A 21,226-nucleotide genomic window follows, 5' to 3' on the forward strand; every position below is an offset into this window, starting at 1 on the left:
CTTCTAATTTTTCAACGTTGTGAACTTCAGAAAAAAGTGTATCTAAAATTATTATTATTATTACTATTATTGCAGTTATTGTTGTTGCTGCTGCTTCTGTTAAATATTGTGTACAAACTGTTCAAAAGCTACCGGTTAAAAATGTATCTATTTGGGATCTAGACAGTAACCTAAAAAGAGCTTGAAACCTGGTACACAAACCTTATGATTGGCGCATGAGCACAAGCAGCAAGCAGCAAAACAGACTAAGTTATCTCGATAGTTGGTGTCAGTTAGCGAGTCAGTAGCATAGTGTCGTTAAACGTCGGCATACCAGCTCCATCGCAGTCAGCCAACTTCACAACTCTCTTGTTTCCATTGCCTGTATCTTCATCGTGAATCAAGGTGAATGTTTATTCGGGTTGTCAGCGCATTTATGATGTTTGTTTACTTGCTGAAGAGCTAGCTAGCAAGTTACCTAACAATACTTTAATTCGCCTAGCTAGCCTGCTCCTGTAACTAATTAGATAGCTAGCATTGGCCAGAATTGGAAGCTAACGTTAGATGATTCCATAACTTCCATGTAATCGTCAGTGAGTTAAGGTTGTGTCATATCATGAAGTTTAATATAAATGCAACTACTTTTTCTTCTGTATTTGGTAACGTTAATGTAGCTAACGGCACCTGGCGGGTTTTAAGTAGCTTTTGGCGTTAGCTTGCCAGCTAGATGGCCATATCAATCATTTTAACGTTACCTTACATGTGGTGTACACAAACTAGCTAGCAGGCTCCATGTATCAACATGACTTAATTTGTCTAGCTTGAGTTAATTATGTCAGTTGATGAAACTGTATCTAGAGAATAATGTAAAATGAAATGTGGTATGTTGTGAAGTTAATTTAGCAATACTATCAGTCATTTACCACGACAGTAGCTTTTACTTCGGTTGAATTGTGCTAACCTTTGGTGCCAGGGACAATTAGCCATGTTTAGCTAAGACGATGGCTCATCGTTACATACAGTAGAAACACTGTAGGGCTAGTATTTGATGGCTACAAAATGTTAAGGACAATCTGCTAACTTTAACCGTGTCCGTCTTAATTGACTTAACGAACTGTATGGTGTGTACGTTTACGAATATTTGCTATATGTGTGTATGCAGGTGTTCGGTAAAATAGATTATTTAGCCAGCTAGCGAGCTACATAGTGAAGTACATCAGAGACGCCGTTTGTTTGCTAAGGTTGACGTTAGCTCACAGTCCGTAAGCTCCGAAAAGTTAGCTAACGTACCGATAACTATTAGTTATCTAACGATTGGTATCTAAGAAAAGTCATGTTGTATAGGAAAAAGAAAACGTAACGTTGTTAAAAAGTTGGCGATGCTCGTTAACGTCGAGGTAATATCGCTAACATCAATTTGCATACTGTGAAAGTTCGTGGTCTACTCGGAAGTTGCTGCTAACATATAATTTGACGATTGAGTTCGTTCTATTTCAGAACTAGCGTTATTGTGCTATATGTAAAGTAAAATGTATGATAATGTTGATAAATCCAACGGTGTGCTATTTGTTTTGTAGAAATGGAGAGCGTCACCCCTTCGTCCATCTTTGAATCTCAGGTAAGTGGCTAAGGCTAACCTCGAAAACACCGAGGGAGAACCCAGAGAACGTTATTTGTAATATTAGCCAGCTAACAGCGTACCGGCCATCAGTTTTATTTATCAACGCCAACGTTATGGACAGTAAATTGTGCTAGACAATACTGTCGAGTCTGTAGAAGTAGCAATAATAAGATTCATTATTCAAATTAGTCTGCATTAACGTTTAACCCAGCAACCTGTTAAACAACAGGCTAGCTTGTGGTGTCATAGCCAGTGTTAGGTAGCAAATATAGCATGTGGTGTGAACTCGACTTAAATGTTTTGTGCGTGTGTTCGAAATGTCCTACTGATTAATACATACTGCATACTGGACAAGTCTATACTATGTACTACACACTACGCCTTACTTAGGTAAATATACAGTGTAGTAGGCAAGTATAACACCTATCATTTAGTATACTTCAGTCACATGACCAAAACATTCTAAAAGGTAACGGTCAGGTATTTAGCAGGTCAGGTATTCAACCACTGCACCAGAGCTTTTACCTCAGTGGTGTTATCAAAAGGAAAGCCTTGTTGAATTTAATGTAATACTTTATAATTTCTCCATTTTTGCAAGTTCCAGTTTTAAACAAAAAATCCCTATGAGGGGTTTTGGAAAATTGACAAAATAATGCCCATGGTAGATAAATAACTGTTTGAGAGACCCTGCATTTGATTCTGTTCAATAAATGTGTGTGTATGTAATCTCTGTACAGACTGTAGACCCATTTTATCTCTTAAGATATATAATCAGATGTTTTAGGTGGTAGAGCTGTAACGCTAAGTTTCATAAGAAACTGCATGGTGTGAATTATGAGTTGTCTGTAACCTTGGATACCACTCTAGGGTCCCACATACTGCTTGAGGCAAGTGACACCATGTAGTCCTTTTTATTTAAATTTTTATTTTTTGCTTTAGCATATTGGTAGCAAGATCTTATAGACAACAGTTACAAAAGACTGACTGATGAGTACATTTTAACTCCCAACAGTTTTCTTAGATTTTCTGCAGGCGTTGTTTTGCACACCACTTATTTGCTCTGATTGTGTGAAAACCCACTCATTTTGCCAGGAAGTGTTAAAATTCTAACACTTAAAAACTACAAACTTTGCATCGACTTGCATACTCTATGCAGTATTGAGTTTCGAACACAGCAATTGGCTTCTGATCACTGCGGTTCTTTTGGACTGTTTGCAGTCAAGGTCATTAATGCTTTAACAGTTAGCTTGCTAACTAGTCTATTTAGCCACTGTAACTTGCTTGCTCACCAGGCTCTGTCAATATGTGCATCATCTAACGTTAGTAGTAGACTAGTCAGTCCAGTCAGCAACCTCAGTTAAGCCCGCTATTGCTAATTGTGTTAGCCCACCACAGAAGCAGCACATTTTACTATAAAGGTATATAACACTCACAATACAGTATACGTTGTAATATAGTTTGACATTGTTTGTTGATACAATACATGCAGATGTTAATTTGATCATTGTTAACTAGCTTAGCTAGCAAAGATATTCAATGTAACATTACTAATGTTATATTATTGCGCCATTTTCTGTTCACTGCTGCAAACAACAATATTTACTGGTAGATTTCAGTCAGTGCATCAGTTGGCTCATCTGTAATGTGGAGTTACTTGGATCGACGATGGATCGTCCTCTGGGCATGCTTGATTTGTCTGCCCAGGCATAACGTTATGAATACACGTTTCTAAAATTGTATTCTTGTTCATTTGTTGGTGCTGTTCAACATGTAATTACATCGTGCACATCGGTTGATTGTCTTTGTTCCAGGGATTCAGTCCAACTTCTAGAAGACAGCGTACAGTCGAAGACTTCAACAAGTTTTGTACTTTTGTGCTGGCCTATGCTGGGTACATTCCTTACCCACAAGAGGTGAGTTATTATTTTCTTAATCTCGGTTAACTATGTGTCTGCTCAATAAAAAGTAGCCTACGTATAAGCAAGGTGCTTTCCTCACTCCCCGCGCTCATGGCGCCCTACACCAGAATTTATTTATGTTGATTCCTTTGATTGGGGCCCCCTTTTTTTATTGACCTATGTCTTCATCCATGGAGGTACCTGAGTTATTGATAATGGCTGTCAGTCTGGGGCATCACTGGGTGCCATGGGAACTGGCAGGCGTTCTGACTTCGAAGTGCATTTTGAAGTCTGGGCTGTCTCATCTCTGTACCACCTGAGGTTGTCCTAACGTGAGGCAGCAATGGTCTATCACAGCTCTGCAAGGGGCTCCTGAACATTGTCTCTTTGGGTGTGTCCCCTCCCGTCCCCATTACTGCTGCCGTGCTGTTGACACTTTGTTTGATCCACAGAGATGGTGGTGGCACCTCAGGCAGTCGCTGCCTGTGTTCCCCCCCAGCTGCCCCGCCACTGCTCATCCTCCTCCTCCTCATCTTCCTCCTCTGCGACCCGGAGGGCCCCCCTAAACCAAACCCTCAGTCCTCGGGTAAGAGGGCTCAAGTCTAGCTTCCTCCATGCTCCATCTTAGACCCTGTCCTCAGTCACCATACTTCATAGCTGTTAGTCCACTACCACCAGCACATCTCTTCACGTTAGTAGACCATAAGATGGACAGAGTTTTAATCAAAGGCTTGAGTATCTTTGGCATGGAGCAGAGGGAAGACAGCCCTCATGGTAACCCTTTCTTTCCCTGTTGGCCATAGTTTGTTCACATTAGGATTGTGTCCTGATGCTCATCCATAAATGTGTCACGTGTTGTCTGCCTTCCTTTTCTGTAATGCCCTGTGTGTCTCTAAGCAGAGGCAGCTCCAGGTAAGGTTTTGGGGAGGTTGACCTGAGGTACCTGTCAAATGGTTATACTGTTAATATAGAAAGAGTTATAAGCTTTCACTAGCACTCGTGGCTTTAAAATGCACCCAATGTCAGATTTTATTGAAGAAATTAATTTTCCAATGTAAATTATAGCTGTCAGTCAGTCAAAGAAATGACCAGACTATTCATTTAACAAATGTACCACAGCTGAGTGGTGTGTTTTTATTTAGGTTTTCTTGTAGTTTAATCGCAAGTAGGCTTAATCATGGGGCTATCTCAAAAGCTCAAAAGTGTGCAGTCATTTAATATACAATGCAACTTTTTCTGAACATGGTACTTGGCTCCAGATTATTCTGTTCGGTACATTACTATATAACTCAATGGCTCTTTACAAGTATTCATAAATTTGCCTAGTTGTTATATTTGCCCTTATCTGATTGGTCCACCTTCAGATGTAATGTTCTGTATGTCAGTGTTGTGCGAAACTGTCATTATGGTTTGATTGAGTTTCTCGTTATTGACTTCTACTCAGGTTTGTGATCCCATAAACTGAGTAATTTAAGAACATGCCCTTCTTCTTCTGAGGGGTGACTGCCTAAGTGGTTTGTCAGTTTGTTATCTTGACATGATTTGAAGAAAAATAACGACACTTTGTGGGGGTCTTCCATTTGTTATTTGTGTGAAGTATAACCGTGCAGCCATACACTGTTAGGACTCGTTTGAGTTGGTCTCTTTTTGCCTCCGTTTTTTCTTCTTTGGTAAGCGCTGTGTATGTAGGCCCCATGAGAGGATTTAGGATGAGTGCTTTGAAGTTCTAAAACGTTTCAGCATTTTCATTGCCAGAGAAGTGTAGAAAATGTCTGAAATGCAAAATCTAGGGTTAGGGGTGGGTTTTAAAGAACCACTGCAACATAAGATGTCTCAGTTAGTCAACTTTAGAAAAGGCTCCACAGACCTAGGAGGCTTGTATGATCATCCAAGTGTTATGTGGGGTTTGACAGAGGTGATGCCCAACTGCCCAATGCGTAAGCTACCAACCGCTCACATCCGCTGCTTCTGCTCTGCTTCCTCAGGAGGCCTCCCTAAGGAGCAGCTCCAGCCCGCCCAACAGCACCGGCAGCACAGCTGACAGCGACGGCTGGGACTCGCAACGCCTCAGCAGCTCTTTCCCCTCCTCAAGCCTTGCCCAGCCCTGCCCGTCCAGTGGCCGCAGGAGCTTTGGAGGTTTCAAGCGTGGACCAGAGACCAGAGTTCAAGATGGCTCCCAGCTCCGCAAGCGCCCCAAGTCGGCCGGCCTGCTCCTGGAGAGCCGGAGGAAGACGGACACGCTGCTGAAGAAGAAAAAGCAGAAGAAGAAGAAGCTGAGGAAGAGTCTGGGTGACGACAAGCCAAGCGGTGTGGGAGAGGCGGTCCGCTCTCCATCTAAGCTCACGCTGAGCTTTGAACAAGCCATCAAAGAGGAGCCAGAGGATTATCTCTGTTTCCCCATACCCACTGCCTCGCCTGCACATACTCAGTCACCAGACCACCAGCTAAGTGGCAGTCCATCTCCGCGCAAGAAAGACCTTTTTGTCTGCAAGCAGGAGCCAGACTCTGCTCAGTGCTCTCCATCCTCAGACAGGAAGGAGAGTCCAGAAGTAGACGCCAGGTCCAGGTTCTCCGATGGGGAGGCAGCGGTGGTGAAGTTGGAGGGGCTCCCTGGAACCAGGTCTGTGTTTCGTAAGGGGAAGCAGGTAGTCTTCCGGGACGAGGATGGCTCAGATGATGACGAGGACATAATGGTGGACTCAGGTATGTTCTATGTGTATAGCTTATGACCTTCAAATGGATGGAGTAGGACTTGTCTTTATCTGGGCAAGTTTGACCCAGTAGCCCTCAGGTTCTGGGGGTCGATACAACACGGTATCATATTTTCCCAATCATATTGTCTTACTAGATACCAAATATAGATGTTTTTGTTAATGAATAAATAATTATTATGTATGTCCATGGCAATGTTCTGGGACATCAGAAGGATGACGGAATGAATTGTCTCTGCAGTTCACTCCCTGTATTAACAACATCTTTTTGAAGTCAAACCGAGTCAACACCAGGCCCGATAAAACTTAAACACCAAAGTTTCCCTTGTTGACATAATTGTATGTGATCAGGTCTTGCAGTATACCACAATGAATGCATTACAGCTGAGATATTACAGCATATTTTAAAACTTTGTCAGTAGACTTGACTGAAGTATTGTGGCCACAGTTTGATTTGACACTATCCACGCAATGTTTGAACATAGAATGTGTATGAACAATTGGTTGATCCACTAGGTGCTTAAACTGCTGTTGAACTAGTGATATTAGAAGTAGAAGTATTTTCAGCCTTTGTTTAATGAAATTGTTATTTTGTCCAAGTTTAAAATCCAAGAAAAACATATCTGACATGTGTGTAATATTTTTTTTTTTTTTTTTTTTTTTATAGATGGTATGCTTTTAATACTGTAACAATGGTAATCCATTTGACTTGCTGTTGCTGTGGCAGTTACCAGAGCTCCTCCTCTTGTGTTTCCTGCAGATGATGACTCGTGGGATCTGGTTACATGCTTCTGCATGAAGCCTTTTGCTGGGCGGGCCATGATCGAGTGCAACCACTGCAACACCTGGATCCACCTGTCCTGTGCCAAGATCCGCAAGACCAACGTGCCCGAGTCGTACATCTGCCAGTGCTGCAAAGACACCCAGTTTGACATACGGCGCTCCAACCGATCGCGGGTGGGCTCCAGGAAGCACCTGTTGGACTGAAGCCCTTCCTGCCCTTTGACACAGACTCTAGTCTCACTGTTGCCCCTGTTCATAAGCCCTGTATGTGAACAGCCCCCCCCCCCCCCCCCCCCCTCAAACCTGCACACTAACTCAGCCCAACTTCACTGTCTTTTTGTGCAGAGCAGTGCAGAGAAGGGGACAAGACCACTTGTGACACACACCCCCCATGTCACACTCAGCATGAGCGAGGAGTACGATCTCTGCATGACACAATTTAGAGGTACACTCTTTAAAGGGGAAATGGTACCGTGCTGAAAAGTAGGGCTTACTAGGACATGGATCAGGCACAGTGGGATGCTGGCAGAGACTTGCACTTTTAAAATAGTTTCAGTAGGGTTTGCCAACCGTTATTGGAATTAAGAGATGGAAAGGTATATACGACACAAAAATCTTCTATAGATATCCTGAAACAAAAGTTTTTCTTTTTGATTGTTTGTTCTGCTGCCCTTGGTGCGTATCCTGTATTTTTGCTGTTCCTCTTGAAAGCTATTTTATTTCTAGGTTTTGACATTACTCATTTTTTGTTTAAATATGTTGTTTTTGTAATGTATCTATAAATGTTCAAAAGCATCAAGTGGTTTCATTCAGGTGTTCAAGAGTCCTGAAATGGTTTTGATTTTTTTTTGTTTGTTTGTGTGAAGTACTTTATATGCTGAAGATGGTCATTTGTTTCCCACAAAAGGTAATGATAGCTTCAGCGTTAGATGTGGGATTCTGTGTCTGCTTGTCTTAAACACTTTTTGTTAAGTTCTACTCAGCCTTTTGTTAAGTATTCAAATGTTTAGTGTTGACTAAATACAGTATCCAAATGATGTTGTGTAATGAGAGATTGCCAGGTTCATTGGTGCTCTAATGGAAATTAAGTTTGTTGTAGATTTGAGATTCTTCCTTTAAAACTGTTGAAATGGTGTCTGACGACCGAAGTTAATTGATATTGGTGGTTCAGACTGGCGGATGTGAAAGTGTGATTCAATTTTTGAAACCGCTCTTACTGCCCATGTTGTCATGCACACTGTAAATAGTACTCTTATGCCAAAGTGATCTTTCAACAGGAACCCAATGACCGTCATTTAATTATGTGGGTTGGTGTTTTCTAACTATTGATATTACTGTTAGCAGAATTTCGGGTGGTGGCTTTTGTTGTCATTTGCACCGAGAACATGTGTGTTTCCGTCAAGTATCTCCATCATTGAAAAGTTCTGGGAAGTTGTTTTTAGACCTTTTTTGAACTGTTGTTTTTTTTCCCTTGTTTCCAGTTGTTGCACTGATTGAACAGTCCTTTCATCTAACGACAGGTGCCTCGGTCATTTGGTGAATAATGGTTGTACTTACCATCATATTTCAAGAAACAAACAGAAAGAGATCATTCTTAACTTTTGGAAAGTATTTTACTTAGTCAACATAGTCTTACATTGTCATTTATGAAGACTGTCATTTCCAGAGAGTTGGGAAATGGGCAATTGTGTTGTATTTGCCACAGAAGCTCAAACACCACAGAAAGTCATCAGTGTTGATACAAACTTGGTCATATTTTTTTTTAAGCTTTAAATCGGCATCAGGTGTGTTTTTCTTTTTGGAGGAGACAAGCTGTAATCACTCATTCATATGGTGTTTTAAATGGCAAACTCTGCGTATATATCCCTTTTAATGGTATGCGTATGCTAGAACTTAAGCAATGTACAGTTTCCATGCAGCAAGTAATGGTCACAGTGATTTAACAAGTTCAGACACAGGGCTTTGGGCTCAAAGTTAGTTTTCCTTTTTGTTTGGTGTGGTGCGTGCTTTATTCCTACCCTCCAGTCGATCTGCAGTTTTTTTTTTGGAAAGGTTGGGTTCTTGCCTGGGGTTCCCACAGTTGGGAGGGGGAGCGTTGGGAACATGTCAGTGATGGAAGCTGTTTCTGTGAAACTCTACTGTTATAAAGCAAAGCTCTTGATTTGAAATGCTGAGATAAAAAGATGTGGGGCCCAAAAGCCCTCTTATGGATATACGACTTTGTGTGTGTGTGTGATGTTTGAATGAGAACTAGAGATTGTGTGTAATTCTGCTTAGAATTACTCACTACCTGCAATGTTTCCTCCAGTCCATAATTTTCAAAGAAAGTAGAGACGTACACAGAAAGCTATTTGGAGATGTTTTAATATTTTAAAACGTCTGAACTCTACAATGTAACAGTAATGTCAGGAGTAGTCCAGTTTGCATCTCAGGTGGGCATGGTACACTGGTTTCCCCTCCACTTTCCGATTGCACTGTGTGTGTGTGTGAGAGTTTCAGGAGGAGGGGGTGATGAACGAGGATAAAACAGGACTGTTGATGCTACACTGAACACAGCAGGGATGCATGCGTTAATGGATACATTTGTTTGGCAGACACGGGATCACTCGCCCCTCCCTCCCTCCCCTGTTTTACTCTGTAAGGCTGCAACTGTATCCGGTCACTTACCATCAAGTTCCAATAGTGTTCTGAAGACAGAATATCCAGGAAAAGAAAGGACTGGCCCAAGTATCAGTAGAGGAACATGGCTCGAGTGGTTGGTGACCAGCAGCAGTGCAGTATGACTAATGTGGGTTATTGCATGTTGGAGAGAGATCCAGACAGAACCCAGGACAGCCTTCACATTCATGGAGCAGCACAACACAATTAAATAAATTCCCATGAATTTGCTGTAGTTTACTTTAGTCCATTCATCTCAACTTAAAGGAAATTATGTATCCCTCTCTTTATATGTTCCCTCTAGTATGTCAGGCCCATGTGACTGACTTTCACAGTTTAAACCAACAGAAAACATTGAATGTGGCTCGTCTTCATGAAGAGATACACAGCAGAAAACAAACACACTTGGTAAACAACACCAGAGGGGGGCCTCCAGAACAGAGGAACTGCAGGAGAAAGCAAGGTATGGCACATACATGACACAACAAAGACAAGTTTTACCACAACACAAAAGGAGGACTTGTGTGTTAGCAAGGGTAATGGTAAGTCACTACTTACCACTTGGAGAAAGTGAAATTCTACAGTACATATCTGTGGAAACTACACGCCAAAGTCAAGTTCAGTGTACCATGAGCCCCGGCCACTAGCACTCTTCCAATCCCAAATGAGGGCCTCAACAAGATGGTACTTTGATGAGACGCCTTAAGTAAATAAAACGACTGCAAATAGTGTATTTCTCACTGACCTCTTCAGCTCTCACCTCAAGGGGTGCTACTGTCCGTGTGAATTCATTCATTCAATAGGTCGGTAAAAGAGCAACGAACTACAACTCAGAACTTCAACCTGCCTCTTACAAACCTCTTTGTGACACTCTTCCTTACTGAATTTAGACAATGTTGACAATCTACAATTTAACAAAGCTACTGTAGGTTACCCCTAGCTTTCATACACACAAGACTTAGCAGCAGACAAGGCAATGGTTTACCAATAGAGTCATATCACCTACTTGATTGCCTAGTAGTGTGGTCTCTGTCTAATCTTCATGAATAACAAATAAGAGTATATCTGTGGTTACATTTGACAGCAAATATCTACTAGGTACCAAAAATATGGTGGATGAATGTCCCTTGACTAATAGCCATTTAGCACCAGACCCTGTACATTTTTCTAAATTAAAATGTGGTTGATCCACATTATCGTCATCAAGATCAATAATATTGATCAATTAAGTGTGACTCAGACCATTCTGGAACTATAATTGGGAGGCACTGTCAGCTTCAACACATGACTAATATTTCTGCTCAGAACCTGATGGTGTACGTATCACCATGCCTAACAACCGCTAACATACATTACAGGCCCTCTCATCAGCTTACAGGCAACAATATTGTCTGGGATACGAGGTCAACCCAGACATATTTGATGTCCTCTTCCTGCATAGCTGCATGTTTTCCTATTACACGATGCCTTCTTGAGATCATAACCATATGCTCTGAGGAGGCATCATCATGGAGGACTGAAATACTCTACATCTATGTAACTCCAGTGAGATATCTATGACTACACTTTGGGCGTTTCATGGGGAGGGGGGGGGCAAAGAAAGTGCAAATCGACGCTTCATTTAGGCGGGTACATAAAGACAAAACTAATGTCTGCACTGCATGGCTTCCTGGCCTCTGGGGTGTCTGGGAGTCAGGTGGTTTTTGAGTGACAGCGATATGAATGGAACGGATGAGGCTGCACATGGCTGAGGAACAAACAAAATGAGGTGAGGAAGGAGGAGGAGCCCTTCGGTTCCCTTCTCTGTGGCTTGGGCCCATCCAGAACTTCACCACCCCCCCCCCCCGTGTGTGGGGTTGGTCAGTCCAGCCGTCTGAAGGCCCCTATGTGTCTGGCTCGATCCTGTGTGCTGTGAAGAACAGAGGCATAGGAAGGAGTCAGGACAGGGAGGAGAGAGACCACCTGATTTGACCAGGTCAGAATACCTTAATGCACACAGCATTTTTTTTCTAAATCTGGTCTTTTCAAAACTCATGTTTAAAGTGTTTGGTGCAAGGCATTCCTGATGTTTGTACAAACTTCTACAAATGATTTGGTCCCCCGAGGTGGAACAAAAAGACCTAATAGTCACAAGATATCACATTAAACCTCTATGCAGGTCTGTGAAGTCCTTACATTTTTGTCTGGTCAACTCACATTGTTTAGGTATCCTGAGGTCTTCTGTGTCTCCAGACAGAACCTGGTGCATGGCGCCCCGGAACTGGTACAGCAGCTTCAAGCTCTTCTCTTCCCCCACGCATGGGTCATAGAACCCTGGCAGGCCCGCCTGTAGGAATCACACGTTTCAGGCAAATACGTAATAAGACGAGAATAGTAGCAAAGGAAATGCAAAATGGCGATGAAGACTGGAAGAAATGTGTTTGTACTTGATCATGGTGAGTGTGTGTGTAGGTGCTTTTCCACTGCAGGGACTCGGGGCACTTCCAAGGTTGCACAAACGTTTACAGGAATGGCCCTGTCAGCCATTTTTGTTTCCGTTGCGGTGCAGGAACTACGGACTACATGTGACGTAACCTAATATTTTTCTCTTCGATCGCAACGTCAATTCCGAGCACGACAATGTAATGATATATTTCTCCAGCAGCATCACCGTTTAACCAGAGATTTTCTTTTCTGACTACTTCAAGGTCGACAGTTGAATTTAGCTATAAAGTTGCTGACACTTGATTAAATAGCTTCATAGCAGCTGTAATTACTTGAAACATGAAAATACCAGCACCACTATGATTAATTATGCTAAAGTCTGTATTTTAGCTAACGTTTTTGCTTGTGTTCATTCAGTGACTATAACCTCAACAAGCTAACTATGCAAGCTATATTTGTATATTTCACTGCCTCACCTCAATTTAATCTGGCTGGTTCTAAAAAATGGGGCTTGTCGTTGTCTTCCACTCATGTCGCATTTAACTAATCAGTGTAAACCATCACTGCAAGCAACAACCAGCAGTTTCAAGGCCGCACAGAAGTACCTACCCCGGAGTAAGTGCTTATTTTACCCCCGTAAAAAAAGCCCTGAAAGAGGTCCTACAGGTGCCACTCCTGCAGTGGAAAAGTGCCTAAAGGTGCCGGCGCCAGTGGACCAGTGCCTTATGTGTGTGGAGGGGTTTGGGTCCTTCTATGACGTTTACATGGTTTGTACCTTAGAAGATTCTGCGAGGAAGAGTTTGGAGTCTTTCACCAGACACTGAAGAGGGACAGTTACATCGATGACCTTTGCCCTCTCATTCTTTCGGCTGTTGTCCGTCACGAACTTGCCATACCAAGCGTTGAGGATGATGAGACCTAAAAAAAAAAATGCAACCATGAGTGAAAACCATCCCCGACGCTGCCCAAAACGCCAAACAGGACCGTTCGGCCAACAACTCACCCATCTTAGACTCCTCCCCATCAATGATTCTCTTCACGGACTCCTGCATCAGCAAAACCTGTGGGTGGAGATGGGTAGCGGGGAGCAGGTTAGTGAGAGTCAACGTCCCCTAGGGTATCATAAACCATAAGGGCTGTGTAACTCAGGCACTCACAGCAGACTCGGCCTCCTGCTTCTTCCTGGCAACGTCTGACGCAGAGTTTTCCCTCTGTTTCTCCAGGTCCCTGTGGGACACACGCACACGCACACGCGCACGCACGCACACACACACACACACACACACACGCACACGCACACGCACACGCACACGCACACGCACACACCACACAGAATGCTGAGATCACTGTGCCCCCACACCTAAATCATTTTAGTGTATTGATCCACACATGCCTAACCAACATCGAGTGAGTAAAGACTGGCTCAGCACTATTGAGCTGTAAGGCCTACTGCTCAGCAGGATAACCAGCAAATAATTTGCAGTCGGCACTTTTCACATTCGTATAGCATATATATAACATATCTGCAACATCTACAATACCCCATCGCTAAGACTAGGACATCATCAAGTCAATACCGGATATTGCTTGTTGGGACATTTTGACGAGTGCACGCATGCAGTTAGTTCTGAGCTTTTCCCCCATGCAACCCGAGTGCTGAATCCCCCATCTTACATGAAGTTCCAGCTGGGTCTGGAAGCTAGATTGTACGTACTGTTCCTTTTGTGATCGCACATATGGTATGATGATCAGCTTCTGCACAGCCAGGTACATGACCAGTGGTCCCACAGTGGCATAGAAGACAGCACTGGGCAGCAGCTGGTCTGTCAGGTGGATGGGGAAGAGGTAGGTCTGACTGGCCCTGTTCAGTCTGCAGGACAGAACACAAATGTATGCATTCATACAGTGATTGTGTAGAATTGTGTGCTGAAACTGTGTGCATGAAATAACGTGCTCTCAAAATAACAGCTTTTTTTCGTGATTCATTCGAAACATTAAGCCTTTTTTGTGATTAATTTGAAATAGTTAACGTGTTAAAAACATAACGCTAGCTCTCTCCAAAGCATTTCCCTCCCCAAAAGTCTGTCTGTCTTCTTCTCTGGTTCTCCTCGTTTTCATCTCAATCCCCGTTTCAATGTAAAAGTCCCTTCACACTTTGCGTGCTACAAATAAAGCAAATATGTCTTTCAAGCAGACTGTCAATTTTGATGACCTTGATGGTTACATTGGAAATCTGTACTTCACAGGAGAGAATCTATTTTCAAAGTTAATGCAAATTGTGTGATTCATTTGTTATTTTGTTTTGAATCGATTGACAGCACTGGATATGACCCATGAGCCAGAGATGTTGGGGAAGTGCAGTGACGGGTACCTGAGTTTGAGTGAGACGCCCTGGGGGACTCCAATGCTGACCGTAGCTGAGAGCACACTGTGCTGACTGATCTTCCGCTCTGCCCCGTACTCCACCACTGTGCCAAAGAACCCCGTCCTGCAGGACATATCAACAGATCAGAACCACAACATTGTGTGCAACCAACTTCAGCACCCCAGAACCCAAATACACTACAGAATATCAGAACCTACTGCAACATGCCACAACCCAAAGCACCTAAAATTCCATGACATACACAGAGGCCACAACAAGGTAAGAGCCCACAACAGAACCACAGTTCCACATTGTGAGATCAAGAGGTGACTTTTTTTCTTGTAGGTTCGTGCCCATTTCTGTTCATCTTAAAACTGAATGACTGGTAATACAAACTTACTTAAGAGACCCTTTGATCTTGGTTTGGTCCTCATCCTGGAACTTATACTGGTAGCTCATCATCAGATAGGAGTGTGGCACACCAAGCTGCGAGAGAGTGAAGACTGGGTCAGTGGTTCTTTCATTATAGCCAGGCTCTCAACATGTCTTACCTCAGAACACAACACTACTCCTTGACCATTACACTGCATGCAAAATATTTGGTTTCTGACCCAAGGTAATTCAATTTACAAAAAAGGCTTATTGAAGTAATCCACAACAAATGAGTGAAGCTAGTATGAATGCAGTGGTCAATTAATGGTGCAAATGACTAGGACATTTTAATCTGAAATACAGCGAGCCACACAAACCTGAAGTTTGTTTGTTAAAATAGTTCCCAGGTTATTAAGCATGTACCAGAACCAGGTAACCTCGGCACCACCAATTTGCCCACACCCCACTCACCTGCATAGCCAAGGTGCAGTGGCTGGTCTTGGTGTCCCTGACGATGCTGGTGGTCATGGCTGACTGGGTGCCCCAGCGCCACTGCAGGTAGCCCATGGTGTTCTGGTCCAGGTGCCGTGCCCACATGGTGCTAGCGCTGGGACGGACCCCGCGAGAAGAGAACTGGAGCCCACACTGAGCGGTCACAAAACTGAGAGAGAGAGAGAGAGAGAGAGAGAGAGAGAGATAAGATAGGGAGGAGGAAATAGAAGATGACAGATTGGTGGAAAGGAAGGGGATAAGTAAAAAGAGAGAGATAGATTGGTTGTGAGGAGGCAAGAGAAAGAGAGAGCGGGTGAGGGGTGGAAGGTGGAAAAGAGCAGAAAATATGGTAAGTCTGAACAACCTTAAAGTCTGAGTGTAATCAGTTACATGCAAGTCAGCCTACATTAGTCACTGTTTACCTAAGTCCACTCACTCCTTCAAACTCTGAGTCCACCCTTAATGGCCACTGAGAGTGCTAATGCAAACAGGAAATACATTTACCAGCGTGGGGTAATGTTGCGGAAGACCTTCAATCCAAACAGGGGTCCGCGAGTATCACCAGCACCAAACTCAATCTGTGTGGACACACACACGCGCACACATAGAGATTGTGTTGTCACATTTGTTTCAGCTGTACCAGTTATGTCTGTGTGGTATGGTGTTTACATTACGCTTCGCACCTCTCCCCAGCCTCTGGCAGAAGTGACACGCCGCAAGGATAAGTTGATGTTGCCGCCTCCATTTCCATTGTGTGTGGAGAGAGACCCTGCCAAGACCGCTGTGTCCTTAGCTGTTAATGGTGCCTGAAAGTGACATGCACATGCAGTCACACGTTGAAAGTCATTTCAGTGCTGTGTTATATGCAGAGGAAGGTTTTCTTTATAAATACAACTGGGCTGTCTTAATCACCTCAATAGACTGCGATATGTGCATCCGGTTGATTTCAATGTGGGGGAACCCTCCAGCGGGTGTGTCCTCGTAATCCTCCTCATAGCGGTCAAACAAGTCTGTGGCATCCACTGCTACACTTATGGTTCCCTGCGTGCGCGCACACACACACACACACACACACTTTTACTTAACCTCCCTGTAGTGGATACATGATCTATTCCTCCTCCTCTCCATAAGTCCTGGTTTAGTGCTTCTCTCTGGTTTCACAGGACAGTTATGATATACCAGTAACAATATACTGTCTGACTATGGGAGATGAATACAAAGCTGCACCTTTGGGTTGGTCCTCTGCTGTAGCCTCCTCTCGTCTCGCTCTCTCTGCAGACGCTCATACTCCTCCCGGATCTCTGCTGGCGTCCTCTTCCTTTCAACCACCTGCCGCGTGCACACACCATTTATAGTCCTAACCCCAAACCAACTGATTCCATACCAATATGGAAAGACTAACTACCAAATCAAGACGGACAGGTTCATTTAAAGTGGGAATTACCTGCAGCTATAATATGCTTTTTTTTTTTTTAAGTAATTCTGGGCCAATGTAAAGAAATAACTCGAGAAAGCACCTATGTCATGTGTTGTTTAGTTGTTTAGTACTTCTGGGCTAATGTAAAGAAATAACTCGAGAAAGCACCTGTCATGTGTTGTTTAGCGATGTGTTTACAATAAATGAGACTAAATATAGGTGTCATGTGCTTGTGGGTGATTATATGGGGAATATTAATCAGATCACATCATTACATTCAGGCTTTTTTTTTTTTTCACTCAGATGTCTGCAGCTTACCTCCCATCCTTCAACTTCCAGACCTCTCTTCCCGAATATGTCATATATGGCTCTGGACTGAGGATCACTGAGAACTGCATGCAAGGCAAGTTACACAGGTTGTGATAATAATAATATTAATATTAATAATAATAATAATAATAATAAAAGGGAATTACAAATTCCAGTGATTGCCCCTTGGTTAGCATACTGAAATTGCTCGAAAAGTATGATAGTATCGGAGTTCCTCAACTATGGTCATATGCAGTTTTAGTGGCATTCACTCTCAAGGACAGGTGTAATTTAACATCACACCATGTGTCAGAACTTCACATAATTCACCGGCCTGTTATTGCTTTCATATGCCTTCTATGTAACAAGGGTATTAGGTTATTATATAATGAATTATTCAGTTTGTTAATTGCTTCCATTAAAAATACTTCTAAGACATAGAACATCCTGGTGAAAAGACCACTCTTTAACAAATGACCGGATCTAGCTGGTACATTTGCTATAATGGTGGAACGTGATCCTTTTTCTTCGTGGGCAGACATGTGCACATAGAAATATTTGTTTACCCTCATAGGCTTGGTGCACCAGATTAAACAGCTGCTCCGCCTGCAACTTGAGCTCGGGGTCTCTGTGCTTGTCGGGGTGGTAGAGCATGCAGAGCCTTCGATATGAAGCCTTCAACTCTTCTTGTGTTGCCTGTAGAAATACCCATAGAAACACAACTTCACTAGCCTCTTGTGCGGGTGATTGCATTCAATTTATTATATCTGATTGAGCTATTTTTAAATACAATTATTGCCTCTAATATTTTTTTTTAAGTGAGATACAGTGCTGAATGTTGGGATTTAGCAAATAATGCATTGCTGCAAAAAAACAAAGCTAGAAAAATAAGAAACCTAGATTAGACTTGATTATGTAATAAATATTGCAGTACACATGACTAAGTCGCTAATGAGTGCAACGTTGCACGTTAATGTTACACCTCAATTGCGGCCAAATTCACACTGTATCATCACATAAAAAAAATCACCTAGCATGTGTTGTTATATATTAATGCAGAGCTGTTACCAAACTCTAATAAAGTACAATGGCTGGCTAGGTAGATGATTCAGGTGTGTCCAACTACATTCGACCTAACCTTAGCAAACGGTTTTTGAAACGCTAGCGATAAACTGGCCCAACACGTCAATAAATAGCTAACAATATGTAGAACTGCAACTGAAGGTTTCACAGTTTAATATTCGGATTTGTTTGGATCACGTTGCAGCATCCATCCCCACAGCTATTGATGACATCTTTCGGGTTAGTTAGCATGTTATTCAAGTAAACGTTAGCCTACGAGAGTGGCTGTTGCATAGCAAATGTCATCTGTTAGCTTACTTGGTTACAGTCTTATTTTGCCTGCATTAAATGCTTTTGTGAAATGGTCAACTGGGTCAGTGAAATTGACGGAAACAAAAACCAAGATTCTATGACAAAACTTTGCTCACCTCTCGCCTGACATTGAGTAAAGAATAATAATCTTCGTTGTCCAATTCATTTTCCAAGGCCGCCGCCATGTTTGCGTTTAGCCAAACCCCGCCCACTCGCTCGCTGGTTTCTACGATATGGGGTGATGGGTGAAGTTTAATTTTACTACCGCCATCTAGTGTACGGGAAAGTCACAGAGTATTTATTTAGCCGTTGAACTCCGATAGACAGTGGCTTGTCGAGAATGGATTTTAATGCCTCTGATCTTGTAAGGAACCTCAGCACAGGTCTTCATGAAGAATAGGCTACCCTTCAGAAATTCACCACATGTCTACACAGATGCATACGTCGGCATGTGCTGCGGGATCTTAACACGTCGCCTACAAAAATAGACTGCAGTTTAAACCTCAATCGTAACTCACACCAGTAGGCTACAGGCTTCGACTTGAAAAGAAAAGAAAAGAAAAGAAAAGGCTTTCAACCTTATACTGGAAAACTTAAGAACTGACCGCAGGAGATTCAGATTATCAGGGCGTGTCTATTACTTTTACCCTCCAAAACTATAGAAATTGAGCCATTAGCGCTAGAGTTAGGGGAAGTTTATAAATAGGTTTTCTTGGCTACTATTTTACATGATTAATGTAGCCTAATCTATTTATGATTTCATTACATTGCCGTGAGCGATGTAGACTATAAGGCAAACTAAGGTTGTAGGCTTCTTCCACCATAGCAGGCTGGCCGATTTAGGTCGGCCCTCAGATTTGCCTTGGCACTGAAATGTTTAAACTAGTCAAATAACTGTTTAAACTTGCCATTTGGTAGCATTATTATTCATGGTAATTCATCTTGTAGCCTATATGTAACTGCACGAATCAGCCATTTAGTTGCTTCCCTGACAATAAGCTATCTCTCAATGATATTGCGTGCGTGCGTGCGTTTGTGTGTGTGTGTGTGTGTGTGTGTGTGTGTGTGTGTGTGTGTGTGTGTTTGTGTGTGCGTGCGTGCGTGTGTGAGACTGTGTGAGAGAGTGTTTGTTTACCAGTAAGAGTGTGAGTCTGTCTGAGGCTGCGTGTGTGGAGGATGTTGTTCACGGGGTCGCGTGTCTGTTTTGGGGTGATATTTTTTAAAGAATGATACGTATTTATAAGCTTAGTAGTCTGTCTTTAATTTTTAGGATTCTGTGAACATAAACCAGTTTTTACATTTTACACTGAATTGGGATAATAGTATAGCAGAGATTTGCTCGACGATCGTTTTTCCAGCTCTCCTCCAGAGGAGCTGTCTTTTCAGCACCGTGTCTTTTCAGCACTGGGTAGAGAACAGCGCTCAAACACTCATGACGGAGCTCCCCGGTCCGTGACTTTTCCACTTGGCTGGGGCTCCCAAACCTCTAATACACCATCTTTGGATGTTCTACAAAGTCTCAATTGACGTCTCACTTGGAAGCGGTGAAGGCTGTTTAGTGTTAGCCTTTAGGCTGCATATTGAATGTCTCCTCACTTCACTTTCCTCACTATACCAGTTTCCTCGCTTGGAGAGCATACTTTACACATTCAGCGGTTATTAAAATTAATGTTAAGCTGTGTCATCTTGAAGAAGAGAGAAACCACACGTAGTTTTGCATAGCCTACTATTCAAAACCTTTATTTACAATGCAAAGGCATTTGTAGTTTGTAGTGATGATTGTGGATGTAAACAATGGAGAAAAGGGTGAGCACCAGGGGGCCAAGTCAAAACGACCAAATAAGGCTATTTTGGGATGTCACTGCACGTAATGTTTTAGGCTGAGGCGCGCTATAGTTTATCAAGGTGCCTCTAAATCGAAATCCACCAATGACAGGCGGTGTCAAGGTGTCCCCAAATACAAACCTACCAATTGTAGCCTAGGCAGGCACAGACGCAAACAGAGATGGATTTCTAGAATTCACAGAGAAGCACAGTGTACGTTGTCAGTTCTTTCCACTTTTTGGCCAATAGAAGCCGTTAGTTGATTGGGCTCGTCTTCTGCCTCTCCCCTCCCTCCTTGAGCTGTCCTCGCCGTGAACGCGCTTGGTACCCCCCGGTCGCGAGGAGGAGGAGGAGGATGTGGCGCGCGGAGGGGAAATGGCTGCCGAAAACAAGCCGGAAGGTAAGAGAGAAATAACGGGATTATTTTATCAATTTTATTAGCTCTCTATCTGTTAGATTTGTGGTTTGAATGAGATGGGATTGATGTGCAAGTGACGTGGATTTGGTGACATTTCAGCTCGCCTTGTTTAAATCCTCAAATCGCAAACGCTAATATGATGAGATTACGTCCAGCCAGCCACTCAAGGCAGCTAGCTACAGCCATCTCTGAGATAGCTGTTAAAACTGGCTCTCAACATAACAGAGATTGAGTTGGCTAAAATAGACAGTCTGTGTTTAAGGGATATTTTAACTCTGTGTTCAACCGCTGACAAACGATTCGTTTTTCGCTTATCGTCGTTCCATAAACGGAGAGGTTTGTGGTGAGAGAACGAAAATGTTTTCTTAAGTAAGCCGTCCTCTGAAACAGCACACAAATACGAACGCATGAAATGACCCGTTTATGATCCAGAGTGGGATTCCTTCACACCAATGCTACCAGCGTAAGATGACTAGCCTACTGTAGGCTACAGAGGGAATGCCATATTAAAGTGAAACGGCGGTCAACACTGTGTGTGTATTTTGAACATCGTGTCGCACGACGGTTTTGTGTCAGGGCAA

At 42.9% G+C, this 21,226-nt stretch overlaps 3 protein-coding genes across 13 annotated transcripts in view; 2 read left to right on the top strand and 1 right to left on the bottom strand.

Moving 5' to 3' along the window:
- The first annotated feature begins 221 nt into the window (after positions 1-221).
- phf13 (PHD finger protein 13) lies at positions 222-9,207 on the top strand. 5 transcript variants are annotated; one of them, XM_031568219.2, is made up of 5 exons: positions 222-384; positions 1,557-3,513; positions 3,951-4,084; positions 5,484-6,201; positions 6,970-9,207. In XM_031568219.2, exons 3-5 carry the CDS (start codon positions 3,953-3,955, stop codon positions 7,194-7,196), a joined length of 1,077 nt encoding a protein of 358 aa, XP_031424079.1. In that variant the 5' UTR covers positions 222-384; positions 1,557-3,513; positions 3,951-3,952; the 3' UTR covers positions 7,197-9,207. The 5 variants fall into 5 exon arrangements, with proteins under 5 accessions (XP_031424079.1, XP_012678122.2, XP_031424078.1 ...); XM_012822668.3 differs by lacking the exon at positions 3,951-4,084 and having other exon boundaries at positions 223-384; positions 1,557-1,597; positions 3,412-3,513; XM_031568218.2 differs by lacking the exons at positions 222-384; positions 3,951-4,084 and adding an exon at positions 575-1,100 and having other exon boundaries at positions 1,557-1,597; positions 3,412-3,513.
- A 133-nt stretch (positions 9,208-9,340) lies between these two features.
- LOC105895901 (dnaJ homolog subfamily C member 11) lies at positions 9,341-18,646 on the bottom strand. The gene is made up of 16 exons (XM_012822592.3): positions 18,520-18,646; positions 17,596-17,725; positions 17,039-17,112; positions 16,531-16,632; positions 16,216-16,344; positions 15,987-16,109; positions 15,808-15,881; positions 15,283-15,472; positions 14,840-14,925; positions 14,446-14,562; positions 13,789-13,944; positions 13,232-13,301; positions 13,078-13,135; positions 12,850-12,992; positions 11,847-11,976; positions 9,341-11,559 (listed from the first exon to the last, which is right to left on the bottom strand). The coding sequence occupies exons 1-16, from the start codon at positions 18,586-18,588 to the stop codon at positions 11,534-11,536; spliced, it is 1,677 nt and encodes a 558-aa protein (XP_012678046.1). The 5' UTR covers positions 18,589-18,646; the 3' UTR covers positions 9,341-11,533.
- A 1,618-nt stretch (positions 18,647-20,264) lies between these two features.
- The window catches only part of LOC105895866 (calmodulin-binding transcription activator 1), a 225,099-nt gene continuing 224,137 nt past the window's right edge, over positions 20,265-21,226 (top strand). For 2 of the 7 annotated variants that reach the window (XM_031568222.2, XM_031568224.2), the window contains exon 1: positions 20,265-20,627. In XM_031568222.2, the coding sequence (XP_031424082.1) occupies positions 20,603-20,627 (25 nt within the window). In that variant the 5' untranslated portion in view covers positions 20,265-20,602. The remainder of the gene's footprint in view (positions 20,628-21,226) is intronic. The other 5 variants (XM_031568225.2, XM_031568228.2, XM_031568227.2 and 2 more) reach the window with 3 other exon arrangements.

Source organism: Clupea harengus, chromosome 5, assembly GCF_900700415.2.
Source record: "Clupea harengus chromosome 5, Ch_v2.0.2, whole genome shotgun sequence".
Taxonomy (NCBI): Eukaryota; Metazoa; Chordata; class Actinopteri; order Clupeiformes; family Clupeidae; genus Clupea; species Clupea harengus.

Coding starts and splice junctions, on each gene's coding strand:
- LOC105895901 (XM_012822592.3), bottom strand. CDS start 18,588: ATGGCGGCGGCCTTGGAAAATGAATTGGACAACGAAGATTATTATTCT. Junction 16,110..16,215: donor ACATATCGCAGTCTATTGAG/GTGATTAAGACA, acceptor TGTCACTTTCAG/GCACCATTAACAGCTAAGGA. Junction 14,926..15,282: donor ACTGCACCTTGGCTATGCAG/GTGAGTGGGGTG, acceptor ACTCTCTCGCAG/CTTGGTGTGCCACACTCCTA.
- phf13 (XM_012822668.3), top strand. CDS start 1,559: ATGGAGAGCGTCACCCCTTCGTCCATCTTTGAATCTCAG. Junction 3,514..5,483: donor ACATTCCTTACCCACAAGAG/GTGAGTTATTAT, acceptor CTGCTTCCTCAG/GAGGCCTCCCTAAGGAGCAG. Junction 6,202..6,969: donor GGACATAATGGTGGACTCAG/GTATGTTCTATG, acceptor TGTTTCCTGCAG/ATGATGACTCGTGGGATCTG.